Here is a 12911-nt window from a genome sequence, read left to right on the forward strand (position 1 = left end):
CGGCAATGCTTATGAATAAATGAAATGAGAGTAAAGCGCCTGCCTAATGGAATGATGACAAATGTGTACCGAAACCGAAGGGAAAAGGGAACAATTTGAGTAATTCAATTATTTAACAGAAGCTTGTCAATGGTATGCGCCGGGGAGCTGTGACAGCGCAGCACCAAGTGCCACGGTGGGAGGTGTGTGGTGCCCTGGGGCACCTCATGGGACCTTGGGTACAGCAGAGAAGGGGATGCCCTGGGGTGGAGACATGCAGGATGAGAAAGGTGCATGGGAACTGCATGAGCAGCATGGAGACAGCACTGGCATGTCACTGGAGACCACGCTGGGAGGCGAGAGGGGTTCATTTGCACTTTGCTTGGGCTAGCATGGCCAGGACAGCCTTGCTAGGGAGGTGCAAATAGATTCAGCAGGAGTGCACTGCTTTTGCTCAGCAGAATTGCAGATGTCTGAACGCAGCTGGGGGTCTGATCCTGCTCCTCCAGGCCCTGTATACCACAGTGCTCATAGATGCTGCTCCTGTGGTGCAGAACAATCAGTCCAGACCCAGTGATGCCAGAGTTTAACGTCACGCAGATCAGCTCCAGAATTCGAGGAGGGGGATGTGCTCTGAAAAATGACTTTGGTTGGTCCACATCTTCAACACCCAGTGACCTGTGTCCCCATGGCCAGGCTGCAGCCACAGCACAGGGACAAGGGCTGCCTGGCCTCTGTGGAGACCACCCCTGTGAGCAGCAAGTTGAGGCTGGAGTGGGTCCGTTCCTCCCTTTAGGAAGTGCATCAGTGATGAGGTCCTCCACCTCCATTCCGCACCACATCCACAGTTCAGTGCCTGTCCCCTCCCTTGTGTGCCCAGAGGTGACAAAAGCTGGCAGGGGACGAGAGCGTGTCATTGCAGGCAGGCAGCTGGCAGGGGACACAGCTCTGGCAGCCAGCTCTGTGCACGCCCGGCTGCTCGCTGTGCTGCCTGGGGACCACTCACTCCCAGCTCACATATGTTGCGAGGACACTGGGTTTGTTCCCCTCCAGCCTCCCTTGGCCATGAGCCATTGGCACTCTCGGTCTCGAGTCATGGCACCGAGATGCTGGCACCTCCCCCCGACTCCCCTGGCAGTGTGGTGGGGGGGACATACAGCAGAAGCAGACCCCAGGTGAGCCCTGCGTGGATATGAAGGACGTGGCCCCCACCCTGCCCGTGCCAGCAGGCGCTGAACATGGAATGAAGAAATGAATGTGAACATTGCACAGGTGGCCAGGCAGCACACACTGTGACAGCTGGTCACCTTCACAGGGGACAAGCAGTGCTGGAGAGGCTGGGTCTCCATCCTCATGTCGCTAGGACTGAGAGAGAGGCTCCCGTGCACCCTCATCTCAGCGCATCAGAGGGCTGTGCTGTGGTGTTGTTTATGCCCAAGCAGCCCATAGATCTTGTGGCTGCACAGATTACGCAGCCGCTCGCAGCCCCGGACAGCAGCTGGGTTTCCTCTGTGTGATTCAAGGCCCAGACTGCACGCAAAGGAAAGCAGCTGTTTGCCAGAAAGGCAGAGCCCTGCCGTGGGCACCCATGCCAGCAGCCTTTGCCAAGGCAGCAGTGAGAATTCCCCGCTAATCTGCAGGGCCATGTTCAGCAGGAGCCATTTGGATGTTGGCATCTCCTGTGCCTGCTGCTTTCTGGTGCCTGTGCTGGGGTACCTGGGCTTGGTGAAGCCTCCCAATAAGCTCTGGTAGCGCTGGTTTCTGGGGGAGCCTTTGTAGGGATGGAAGAAGAAGAGGTGCCCTGTGGGTTGAGTGCCAGCTCTGAGCCCCACAGTGACACCCCTCCCTGTGCCCCCACACATCACAGAGGGTTGGGACTGTTTGGAGAGCAGACAAACGCCTGCATCAATCAGCGCCGGGAGCGGGCGCACAGCCGGGTGATTTAGGTGACTGGTCACCGCTGTAACCGATGATGAGCTGCGAGTCGGGGAGAGAGAAATAAGGAAGCGACACAGCCTGGCGTCTGTTTGCATAAACTATCTTATCCGCACAGAGGATACGGCACCGGGGGAGGTGATAAATCCCCCTCTCCGCGGCTGTGTGCGGAGATTAGATGGCTTTTGAAGAAAAGCAGTGGCTCAGCCATGAGTTACGGGCAGGGAGAGCTCGTGTAGACAGCGGGAGGGGGTCCGGGTGGCTGTGCTGGGGCTGTAGGACCCTGGGGATGTCGGTCCTGTGTGGGTGACGCTGCACAGAGTTGGGCAGGGTGACACTGCCTGGCAGTAGGTGGCCCCCACCTCCACGTCCTTCCATCTTCCTTAGCTCTTATTTGTGAGCGGGCTGCAGCCCAAGCTCAGGAATGAGGAGGAAAGATGAGCCAGCCTCCCCGAGCCTGGTGGATCTGGGTATTTCATTACCTGCACACCTGTTCCTGAGTGCCATATGGGCAGAGGTAAATAGGCGGTAATTGTTTATCCAGAAGCGATTCTGCGATGCAGTGAGAGCCATCTCCAAAGAAGTCACCTTCCACAGCGATGCTGCGGCCAGAGCCCAGGTGTGGGAGGAGGATGTGGGGTCCCTCCTGCTTCCCCACTCCTCTCCTTCATTCTGCATCTGGGTGACACCAGCACAGACCAGCGGAGCATCCTCCTGCAGTGCCACGGGGTGCATGCCAGGTACTCCCATCTCCAACTGAATCACAGCAGAGCCATCTCCTCCCCAGGGGGAAGGTGTGCAACAGCTTCCATGTACCCCTCATCCCACCTGGGCCAGGCCTTAGTTTGCAAAGGGCAATTGTTCCCTGCTGTGCTGGCAGCCCAAGCCCAATGTGGGGAGGAAGAAGGGTGTCCCGGCAGCTGGAGCCCCACGCTCAGCTCCCAGCACGATGGAGAGGCTGTGGCTCTTTCAGGGACAATTAATTCTCAGCAAAATAGAGGCGTTTGCTTGCGCCTGAGTGGTCCCCAGGCAGTTGGAGCCGCGTGCTGCAGGGGGATGCTGCAGGCTGCAGAGATGAATGGCTCTCCCCCACCGCTCCGAGTTTGCATTTCTCTCCTCCTCTCTCCCTCAGCTGTGTAAAATTTCCCCCTTTTCACTGAAGCGCGTGAGCCGCTCTCTGTCCCCAGGCCGTGATGCTCACGTAGCCGAGCACGGCAGATGATTTACGCGGAGATGATGGACGACCTGCTCGTTCATCTGAGTTTGTGCCTAACACCGGAGCTGTGATTTCCCTGCAGGGAGAAGTGATGGCTCTGAGGAGGGGAGCATCCTCCCAGCTGAGCGCTGCCTGTTTCATTGTGTTGCAGGAGGAGAGGCAGCAGCACGTCCTGGCACCGCTTGCATGCTGGATGTTCCTTTTCTCCCTTTAAATGAGGTTTTTAAACAGCTTCCCAAATCGATCCCCAGCCTCCCATTTCCTGCCTCTGCCTTGGGTTAATGGCAGTGAACGGGTCCCCAGGCCCTCAGCAGAGCACAGGCTTTGCCCTTAGCAGTGCCCCCATGTGAGCAGGGGGGGCCCACAGAGGGTGTGTGTGTGAGCAGTGTGTGCACACAGAGCCTCTGCACGCACGTGTGCCAGGCGCACCGTGCATGTGCCTGCGCATCCCTATTTCGGAGCGTGAATGCTCGCTCCCTCTCTCTAGATGGGTGTGCATAGCTTTATGACATCCGAAATGGAAAAGACAATTGGATGTCAAAACCTATCTGAGGAGCCCATTTATACCCACCGACTTTTATGGGATTCCCGCTGATTGATGCAGGCCCCATAAAACTTCCCGCAGCAGCTCCCACCCCTCGCAGCCTGCTCTGCCTCCTCGTGCAGCACCGGCAGGGATGGGATGGGATGGGGTGGGGAGCCCTCCCTGCCTGTGTGGCTGCTTCCCATCTCCTGATAAGGGATGCGGTGCATGTGCAGCCATGGCAGGGGCTCTCCCGCCGCCATCCATCATGCTGCCAAAGCATCAATCAGGCGGTGGCCAGCTCTGCGTGCAGCCCCCTCCGCGGGGAGCACGGCGCTCCGTTCGGAGCCACTTTCGTCTCCTTGCAGAGGTGAATCTCACACAGCTGACACTGGCTGATTGACAACGCCACGTGCTATCTGGGAGACCAACGGCTTGGCACTGTCCTCAGCAGCACGGAGGCTCTCGCCCCACGCTTGTGCTGAGGGGTGAGGTCTCCATCGAATCCCCATGCCCCCATGCTGTGTGTGTTGTGGTGTCAAGGAGAGGTCTGTAAGGTGGCAGTGGGCTGCGGTGAGGCTGGCGGTGTGTGGGAGGGATGGGGAAGCTCTCGCCTGGGGCTTGCCAACATCAATCACTGCAGCTGCTCTTGCCTAATGGGCACCAAGCAGATTGGGGAAGGCACTCCATCTCCATGTCGGCGCAGTTTGTCATCATCAAACTCCAGCAGCAGGGAGAGCAGCCTGGCCAGCAGGGAACAGGAGGGAAACGTGGAACTCTACATCCCTGCAGCGCGGCTGGTACCCAGGCTTTGGGTAGCATCAGGTTGTCCCCTCACCCCGGGACAGCTGAGAGACGTGGCACTCAGTGCCATTTGTGTGCAATTAAAAACCGGTGTGTGGCTGCAGAGATCCCCATTATCTGAGTGCAGTCACACAGCACACGGGATCCGTGTCTGCCCCCGGGATGAGCACAGCCACGGGGCTGGTGCAGGTCTCCATGTGCCACATGCACACCGTGCAACCCATGCATAAATTGGTGTAGAGCCCTGCACACCCCGCTGTGGGGATGGGCCATGGAGCAGGGTGGTGACAGATGTCCCTGGAGCCACTGGCACTCATCAGAGCCACTGGGGCAGCTGCTGCCTGGCGGCTCTTCTTCCCATGGCTGAGCACGATGACCTTTTCCTGTGTTTTGCGGCTGAGTCCCAGCCACTGTGCAGGGAGGGGCCGGGGGGGTGATGCAGCCCCTTCCCCCCTGCCCTCCCAGCCCTCTGCTCCCCAGCTCTCACCCAGCACCTATTAATATTTATACCTCCTGGTGTATGGTGAGAGCTTGGACACAATCAGGGCACTGCAATCACTGCACGGGGGCAGGCAGCGGGCTGCTGCTGGGACTCCAAGGAAGGGCAGCAGCAGAGTGAAAGGCAGAGTCTGACCTTGGTGCTCCGCAGAAGGGACAGAGGACAGCCCTCGCACTCCCGAGATTCGGGCTGAAGAGACACAACTCAGCCTTTCAGGAGCAAAGCAGGAGGTTACCCAACCACCCTGTGCAGCTGCTGCATTGCCAATGCACCGCCGCTGTGCTGCTGTTGCATTGCTGTCGCAGAAATTCTCCAGGCTCCCCTCGGTTCTTTGCAGCCCTGGTGCCTGCAGAGCCCCTCAGCAAGTGCTGCAGGAAGGGCAGGCTGTGGCATTGTCACCTCGCAGGGCAAAGTGTTCCCACCCCCTTTTATAAAAAGCGTCGCTCCTGTAATAAAGAATTTAATAACCTGCTGTGCCTGTGTGGATAGAAAACTCATTTGTTTAATAGGCAGCAGTTTGGCTTTGTCATGTTCATTTAGTTTTTAATGACGCACAGTTGTGCCAATATTGATTTTAGCTTATAGGGACTCCAAAAATTTACTATCTGGAATTATCTGAAATGTAGCCGTTGGAGCTGGCAGCCAGGAAGACAGATCGCTCCCCCGCCTCACTGCCAGCACAGCTGCACGAGCTGCACGTGATGGGCTCCTGTGAGCATCCCCTTGTTTTGCCCCCTGTGCTGGGGGATGTGGGGCTGCGCTGGGCTGCAGCTCGTGGCCCCACAACCAGGTGCACGGGGAAACTGAGGCAGAGGTGGTGGGGGGATGCCCTGCACGAAGCTGTTTCCATTTCCTTTGCCCATTTTTAATGAGTCAGCAGTGGGTGCGCCAGCCTGGCCCCGCACGGGTGACAATTGACAGCTAATTGTATCGACAGGCTCTCATTGAACAGAATTACTTGGCAGGAACCAGCTGGAATCTGTTTCCAGACTGTCTACGTGTATCTCCATGCCCGGCTCCAGGGGAATGGGAGGAGCACTCAGGGTGCAGCCCCCTGCCCACCCTCAGCCCCCCACCCCATTCTATGGGCACAGGGCAGCCTCCAGCCTGGAGTCTGCTGGGCACAGGGAGAGGGCTGTGCAGAGACCCCCTGCCCTGCAGTGCATGGAGAAATCCACTTTGAGGTTTTGCTGCTGCTAACGGGATTGATTGAGGGATGGATAGTTTTGTCTCCCTAAATTGCCTCCGGGGCTTTGCGGGCACACAGCACAGGATGAATGGCTGAGGTTTGGGGTGAGGAGGCTCTGGGAGAGCCACATAACTCCATCCTCAGCTCCCACTTGTGCCCACTGCCCTTTGCCAGTTCGGCAGTGCTGTGGCACCAGCGACTCGTGCTCAGCGTTATTCATTATGCAAGCCTGTAAATATATTATTTACTATTCCTACTATTATTATCCATTATTTATCACCTAATCCTGTAGCTCTGAAAATCAGTGCAGCACCTGAAGTGCCCAGAAAGCACTCAGAAGGCGCACATCAGGTGATGGAGAGCCAGCAGCAGTGCAACGTGACCCACATTGCATCTGCACACAGCCACCCTGATGGCCAAGGGGAGCAGCTGCCTGCTTTGGGGGTTCCTCTGCTGCTCCACAGCTCCAGGCAGCAGCCTGTGCTCCAGGCAGGGATGGCAGCACCTAACAAAGTCCCAAACCTTGGTTACAATCTGTGCATCTATCACACAGTGGGTCAGGGCTTTCCTCCATAGCAATCAGGTGTGTCACATCCACTGGATGATGAAGAAGAATTAAATGAGACTGACCCAGGTCAGCTGGGGGAAATGTACTGCTTTGCAGTGCTGCAGCTCTCTGGGGGCTCTGAGATGTCCGCAGGGCTTGGGATTGCCAGCTCCATGGGGTTGGGAGCCTGCAGAAGGCATGTGGAGCTGCTGGACCCTGCAGGGATAGAGAGAAACAGCTGAGCTTGTCATGAAGGATAAGTGTGCAAATCCCAGCAGGTAGGAAAAGTATTGGGCTCTTTTTTTTCTGCTTATGCTGCTTTTGTGGATTGGAGCAACCAGAGCTGCGGTGGGTCTGTGCTCACCTCAGTGTGGTGCAGGAGAAGCAAAGGCAAGGAGGGCTGTGACAAGTTTGAGGGCTTTGATATGTGCTTTCCAAAGCAAACTGATGTCCCACCAGGCTCTTTGCTTTTGAGTATGGAGTGCCCAGCAAAAAATTGTTCTCTGAGCTTCATATGCAGGTGTGGGGAACTGGGGCACCGCTACAGCCTCAACTTCTGGGTGCTTGTGGTTAGAGAAGAGCATTGGAGCTGGCTCCCAGCGTGTCCTGTTGCTTTTGTGGAGAAGGACTCAGGAAGTCAGCCTTTAAATGTTAAGCAACCATGTTAAAATGAGCCAAAGCCCTGTTTTAAATTTTTAATGCTCTGATGTAAAAGTCAGCTGTGTGGTTGGGGCTGCTGGCGGAGCGCGGTGCTGGGCGTTGTTTCCCCTGCACCTTCACCCCGCCTGCTCCACAGCCCATCCTGGCAGCTTCTCCTGATGTTCTGCAGACTGCAGGAGCAGCAGAGCTCAGCTTTGGGGCGGTGGAGGAGCGGTTGGTGTGTCCAACCTCAGCAGCAGCTTTGGGGTGGGGAGCCAGCCCCATGCGCAGGGTGCTTGTTAGAGCTAATAGCAGGGTCCTGCGGCTGCGGCTTTGGGATGTTGGCGTGAATGTGGGTATGTTTAGAAATGGTTCCGGTAGCTGCTCCAGAGGAGGAGCTGGGGAAAGGCTGAGCTACATGGAGCAGCAGGAACAGCGTTTCCCTGCTTTGCTCATGTCTTGCAGCAGCTCCAACCATCCAGCTGTGTTCCTGGGCAGGCTGCTGCTCACATGTGGGCACAAGGGCTGGCACTGATGCCTCAACTCTCCTCTCCTGTGTGGTAAGGATGGATGGCATGAGCTAGATCCTGCTTGGGAGTAGAAGCCCTGTTGTCACTGCTGGAAAGATGCCCTTGCTTTGCCCTCTGCCTGCACTGAGCATGGGGACGCATGGATCAGTCTCACTTTGGGTTTGAAGGAAGATCTTAATTGGCTGAGATGCCCCAGGCAGCTGATGCTGGAGCAGAGCTCCTGGCTGGCCAGGGGAGCCTGCCGTTCCTTCTCCCAGTGTTTTATTTTGAAGTCATCAAATATTAAAGATGTTTGTGTTCCCAGCTGCTTTGGATGCCCCTTGCACAGCATCCAGGGGCGGCATGCAGCCCTGCTTTTGATGCCCTTCCATGCAAGGTAATGGGAGGCAGCTCCAGTCCTGCTGCAAGCAGAACATCTGCTGCATGCAGCCCCACGCTGGGCCAGGAGTGCATCCTGCAGCATGGGAGGGTGCTTGCTGCCTGCCCCACTGCCTGTGGGGCAAGGACCTGCCCCCAGCCTGCGGGCAGCATCACCTTGAAACGACCCTTCTAGGAGAGCAGATGCTTCTGGAAACAATGGAATAAGGAGGAGAGGAAAAAAAACACAACTGAAAGACAAATCCCAATTTGAATGACGAACAGAATGGTACTGGGGAGCCTTGCTGCAGCCAGTCAGCTGTCCTCGCTGTGAAGTGCACACCTTATTGCTAGTCTGGCTATGTCTGGATTCAGTTTCTGCCAGTGGGAGCTTGTTATACCTCTATCTGTGAGACTGCAGATCCTCCATTATCCAATTTCTCTTCCCCGTGCCGGTGCCGACAGCCTGTGGTTACATCTGCTGCTTTCCCCTCCAATGCAAAAAGGGGCTGAGGAGCTCCCAGCCCCTTCCCATAGTGTGTGGGGACAGGGGGTGGCACAGAGCTCTCCCACTCAGGAAACAGTGATGGGAGCCACAGCCTCGTGCAAGGAGGCACTGAGGGGAGCTGTGGGCTGTTGTCCTGTAGCCTTTGGGTAGTGCTGACTCCTGGTTCCCGAAGCGCCTGACATCCAAGCAAAAGACTTTTTACATTTCAAATAGAGCCTTGATCTTTTTTTGGAACTTGCCTTGGTTTCAAACAAGAGTTTTTAATTCAATCCCGGCGACGTATTTTTGGTTTGACTTTGATGCGCCCTCTTCAAGCAGGAGGCAAAATAACAGCTTTCAATTCTACAAATAGGCCTGAGGCTGCCTTCTGCTGCCTGTGGGGCTGCGTGGGGCCAAGTGCTCATTAGCAGCCCTCGAGCAGCAGCCGGTGGGCATTGGGGGCCGGAGCCCCCCACCCTGTGGAAGCAGCAGGAAGGGATCTGGAGGAGGGATGGGGAGCTCAGAGCCCCCCCTCCCCGATGCGCACTTGGAGACCTGTGCCTTTTCACCCCTTCCAGAAGCATCTCAGAGAGGCAAAAGTCATGCGGCACAGCTGGTGTGTGTGCATGCCTCATCGTAATTACAAGTGACACTGCCCCAAATCGTGGCTTAGAAGCTGGGATTCTTGGTAGGCTGTGGGGGATTGGGTTGACTGATGTGAGATGGAGTGATGGGGCAGGTGTCACCCAGAGCCCGGTTGCCCTCCCTGCTGCGTCCCTGGCTTTTCCCACCACCCCTGGGAGCAGCAGTGGAGCTGTGAGCGGGAACTTGCTGATGCTTAGGTAAATTTGGGCAGAGAAATGCTGGCACGGAGCAGGCAGAGCTGGGTGGGAGCTCTGCTGTGAGATGAGAGCTCTTGCAGCCTGCCTTGGTGGCTGTGGGGAGCCGAGTACCTCTGCAAGCAGGTAATAAAGGGCTCACACCTTGGCAAGATTAATTGCAACAACCATAAATCAGTGCTGGCAGCAGGGGCAGGTGCTGAATTTATGGCCCTGGAGACAGGAATTCCTGTTCTGCATGGAACAAAGCCCTGATCCCGCAGGGGGCTGGGAGAGTGCTGAGCACTACGTGGCTGTTCCCCGCTGCAGCACGTGTGAGTGCTGTGGGATTGGGGTCTGAGCCGTCCATGGGGGGCTTCCTCCCTGCTCATTGCAGCCCACGCTGTCAGGGAACACCACCCTGAGAGGTGAGCCGAGCTCGCAGCCTCCTACAGCACATCGATCCCCACTGGCTCAGTTGAGAATGCCAGCCACGGAGCTGATTAATGCTGGGGTGGGCAAGTGCTGGCTTATTGTTCAGCATCTCCTCAAGAGGTCGATGGGAAATTTGGCAGTAGCTCTCCAAATATGCAACGTGCACGCAGGCATTGTGCCTCTGAGCTCTGTGTGTGATTTACACGTGAGCATATATTGCATGGGGGGGAAATACACTCCGGTGTCCAGGAACTAACATCGCTGTATTGATGTTTGTGTGAGAATGCTCCCTCAGTTCCCTGCCCTGGTTTGAACCTTCGGTGCTGGGCTGAGCTTTAGACTAATCTGCTCGTGCTTTTGCCCTGATCCTTTCAGACCCCTTTGCTCTAAGGTGTTGTGTGTGCTCATGGGTCTGATTCATCCAGGTGTTCCCTCTCTGTGGACAGTTTAGGTTTGCTGGTGTTCAGTAGCAGCTCTGGCTGAGTTGCTCTCCCCCAGCAAGTGCAAAGCACTGTGCTGACATAAAGCATGGTTGTCTCTGAAGGATGTGTGATAGTGACTAGATCCTGCTGGGAGATCCGGGCTGGAGAAATGGGCCTGAAGAGATGATATGAGATTTGGGAGGCACCGCTGGCTCATCTCTAGGGCTGGATATCTTGTTTTTTTCCAGAACCCTGCACCGTTTGCCGTGATAACCTGGTGGCACCGAGTTCTGCTTGTGAGCTTCCCTGGAGACTTGCCGTGACCCCTCTCTGAGCAACGGGGATGAGGTGCAGACGCTCTGAACGCTGTCAGCGTGGCTGGGGACAGTGAGGAGGGGGCCGCTCCAGGCGCGTGGTGATCCGAAAGCTGCACAGAAGGCAGCTGCTGCTCCCCCCCGAGGGCTGCGGTGTCCGGGGTGGGGGGCAGGGAGGGGAGGTCGTCCCATCCGTTCCGCACGAAGCGTGGGCGGCCGAGGGGACGTGCCCGCCGCGCCCTCTCCCCCGCATCTCCGTGCGCGCCCGGCCGCGGCCGCTGGGTAGCGCTCGGAGCCGCGCCGACTCCCCGCCTCCCCGGCTCGGGCTGCCCCCGGCTCCGCCGAGCCCCGCCGCCGCAGCTCACTCCGCCGCCGCGCAGGAGGCAGCAGGCAGCCGGCCGGAGCGCCGAGAAGAGACGGCACGGCGCGGCGCTGCCAGCCCGCCTGCCGCGCATCGCCCGCGGCTCCGAGCGGGATCCCGCGCCGCCGCACGTCGCCGCCGCACTTTCTCCGTTTGCTGGGGTGCGACGCGAGGCGAGACCCCCCACACCATCCCGCCCCGTCGCCCGGAGCCGCCGGGGCGAGGATGTTTCCAGGCAGAAGCTGAGCGCCGGGGAGGGGCCGCGTCCCCGCCCCCGGACCCCAAACTTTTTTCTGCGGCTCCCCATGGTGCCCAGGCGGGCAGGAGGGGCCGGGGGCGGACGGCGCTGCGCTTCCTTTCCCCTTCCCTGACGCGGAGGGCAGCTCGTGGGGAGGGGCTCGGCTGCCGGCCCCGATCTGAATTTTCAGGGGTCCCGGCTCTGAGTGTCTCCGGGGAAGTTGGACAGGGCGGAGAGCTGCTTGCGGCCCCCCACACCCCGCCGGGAGCTCTGCACATCGCCTCCGCCTCCCTCCGAGCAGCGCTGCCTCGGAGGTCCCTGCGCCGGGGGACCGGAGAGCAGTGAGGGCTGGAGACGCCGCCGCTCGGATTATAAAGTCGGGGAAGTTGCCCCAGTGTCGGCGGAGCCATGGCCCGGCTCGGGAGTTGGGGGCTGCTGTACGCCGTGCTGCTCGTCCTACTCGGCCCCCCGGGAGCCGTTGCCCAAGGTAAGGGGGTGCGAGGGGCCCCGGTGCGGGGTGCGGCTTCTTCAGCCTCCGGCTCCCGCTTCGATGCTGGCGGTGAACCACTAGTGGGTGGGAAGGGGGGGTTCTTTGTGCCCCCCCCGACAGATGAACCCTGGGAGGGGAAGGACTCAGGGGGCCCTCACCCTGCCTTGGATGGAGAAGTTTGGGTCGCAGCCCCAGAGCTCGGGAAGGGAATAGAGGTGCTTAAGGAGACCCCCAGGTGCCCGGGGCCGAACGGCGCAGAGCGTAGCGCGGTGCCTGGAGGGGCTCAGCTCTGCGCTGCCTCCTGCTTCTCCTGCCCCGTAACAGCCTCCTCTCTGGGGATGGGAAGCGAACCGTTGCTTTGAGTGCGGGGTAGAAATGCGTCAGCCGTTTCCCGAGGACCGGACACCCTCCAAGGTGAGGGCACCCATTTCACCCCTTCCCTGGAGACCCCACATGTGAGCGGCATGAGTTCTGGGAGCGGCTTTTGCCGTGATTCTGGTCCCGTTGACCTCCAGCGGGTGGGGCAGTGGGGAATCTGCAGCCCTGAGTCCCTGTGGGTATTCTGAGGCTTCATGTGCTGGGCAGCGTGAGCGCCTGTCTGCTCATCACCTCTGGGGCTACGGCACAACAGTGTGCTTTTGGCTGCTTGGAGAGAGGCAGGAATAGTTTCTGCCCCTTTGGGGTGCAGAGATTCCCGGGGCGAGCCGTCCTTGGAGTGCTGTCCCCTCCCCAGCAGGCAAGCATCCCTGCAGGGATGTGGAGGAGGTGCTGTCTGGCAGAGCTGCAGCACCATCTCCTCCATCCCCGTTGCTCGGACGGAGCAGATCCAGGCTGCAAAATGGGGGGCACGGAGGGGTGCTGTGCTGTGCCTGGGGCTCCTCAACCCACGACATTTCTTGCCCTTGTTTGCAGCAGTGAGTGGAGCCAGAAGTCTCCATGCGCTCCCGTCCTCCTGCTCCCCCTGAGCCTCCCTTAGTTCTGCTATAATTTCTCAGTAATTAAGTTCAGAACATAACATCTAAAGCGGCAGTATATTATCCGGGCAGGCCCTGTGTGGGGAGCTGTGAAGGTCTCTTTGATTGATTCACTCCCTTGCCGAGTTTCTCTCCTGCCTGGCGGCTCCATGGT

The 12911-nt window shown here is 58.4% G+C and overlaps 1 protein-coding gene across 4 annotated transcripts in view; it reads left to right on the forward strand.

The window, feature by feature from the left end:
• The first annotated feature begins 11133 nt into the window (after positions 1–11133).
• SDK2 (sidekick cell adhesion molecule 2) overlaps positions 11134–12911 on the forward strand; it is a 41171-nt gene continuing 39393 nt past the window's right edge. For all 4 annotated transcript variants that reach the window (XM_048965382.1, XM_048965384.1, XM_048965383.1 and 1 more), the window contains exon 1: positions 11134–11780. In XM_048965382.1, coding sequence (XP_048821339.1) covers positions 11702–11780 — 79 coding nt within the window. In that variant the 5' untranslated portion in view covers positions 11134–11701. The remainder of the gene's footprint in view (positions 11781–12911) is intronic.

The sequence above is a fragment of the Lagopus muta genome, chromosome 18 (genome assembly GCF_023343835.1).
Source record: "Lagopus muta isolate bLagMut1 chromosome 18, bLagMut1 primary, whole genome shotgun sequence".
Classification (NCBI taxonomy): domain Eukaryota; kingdom Metazoa; phylum Chordata; class Aves; order Galliformes; family Phasianidae; genus Lagopus; species Lagopus muta.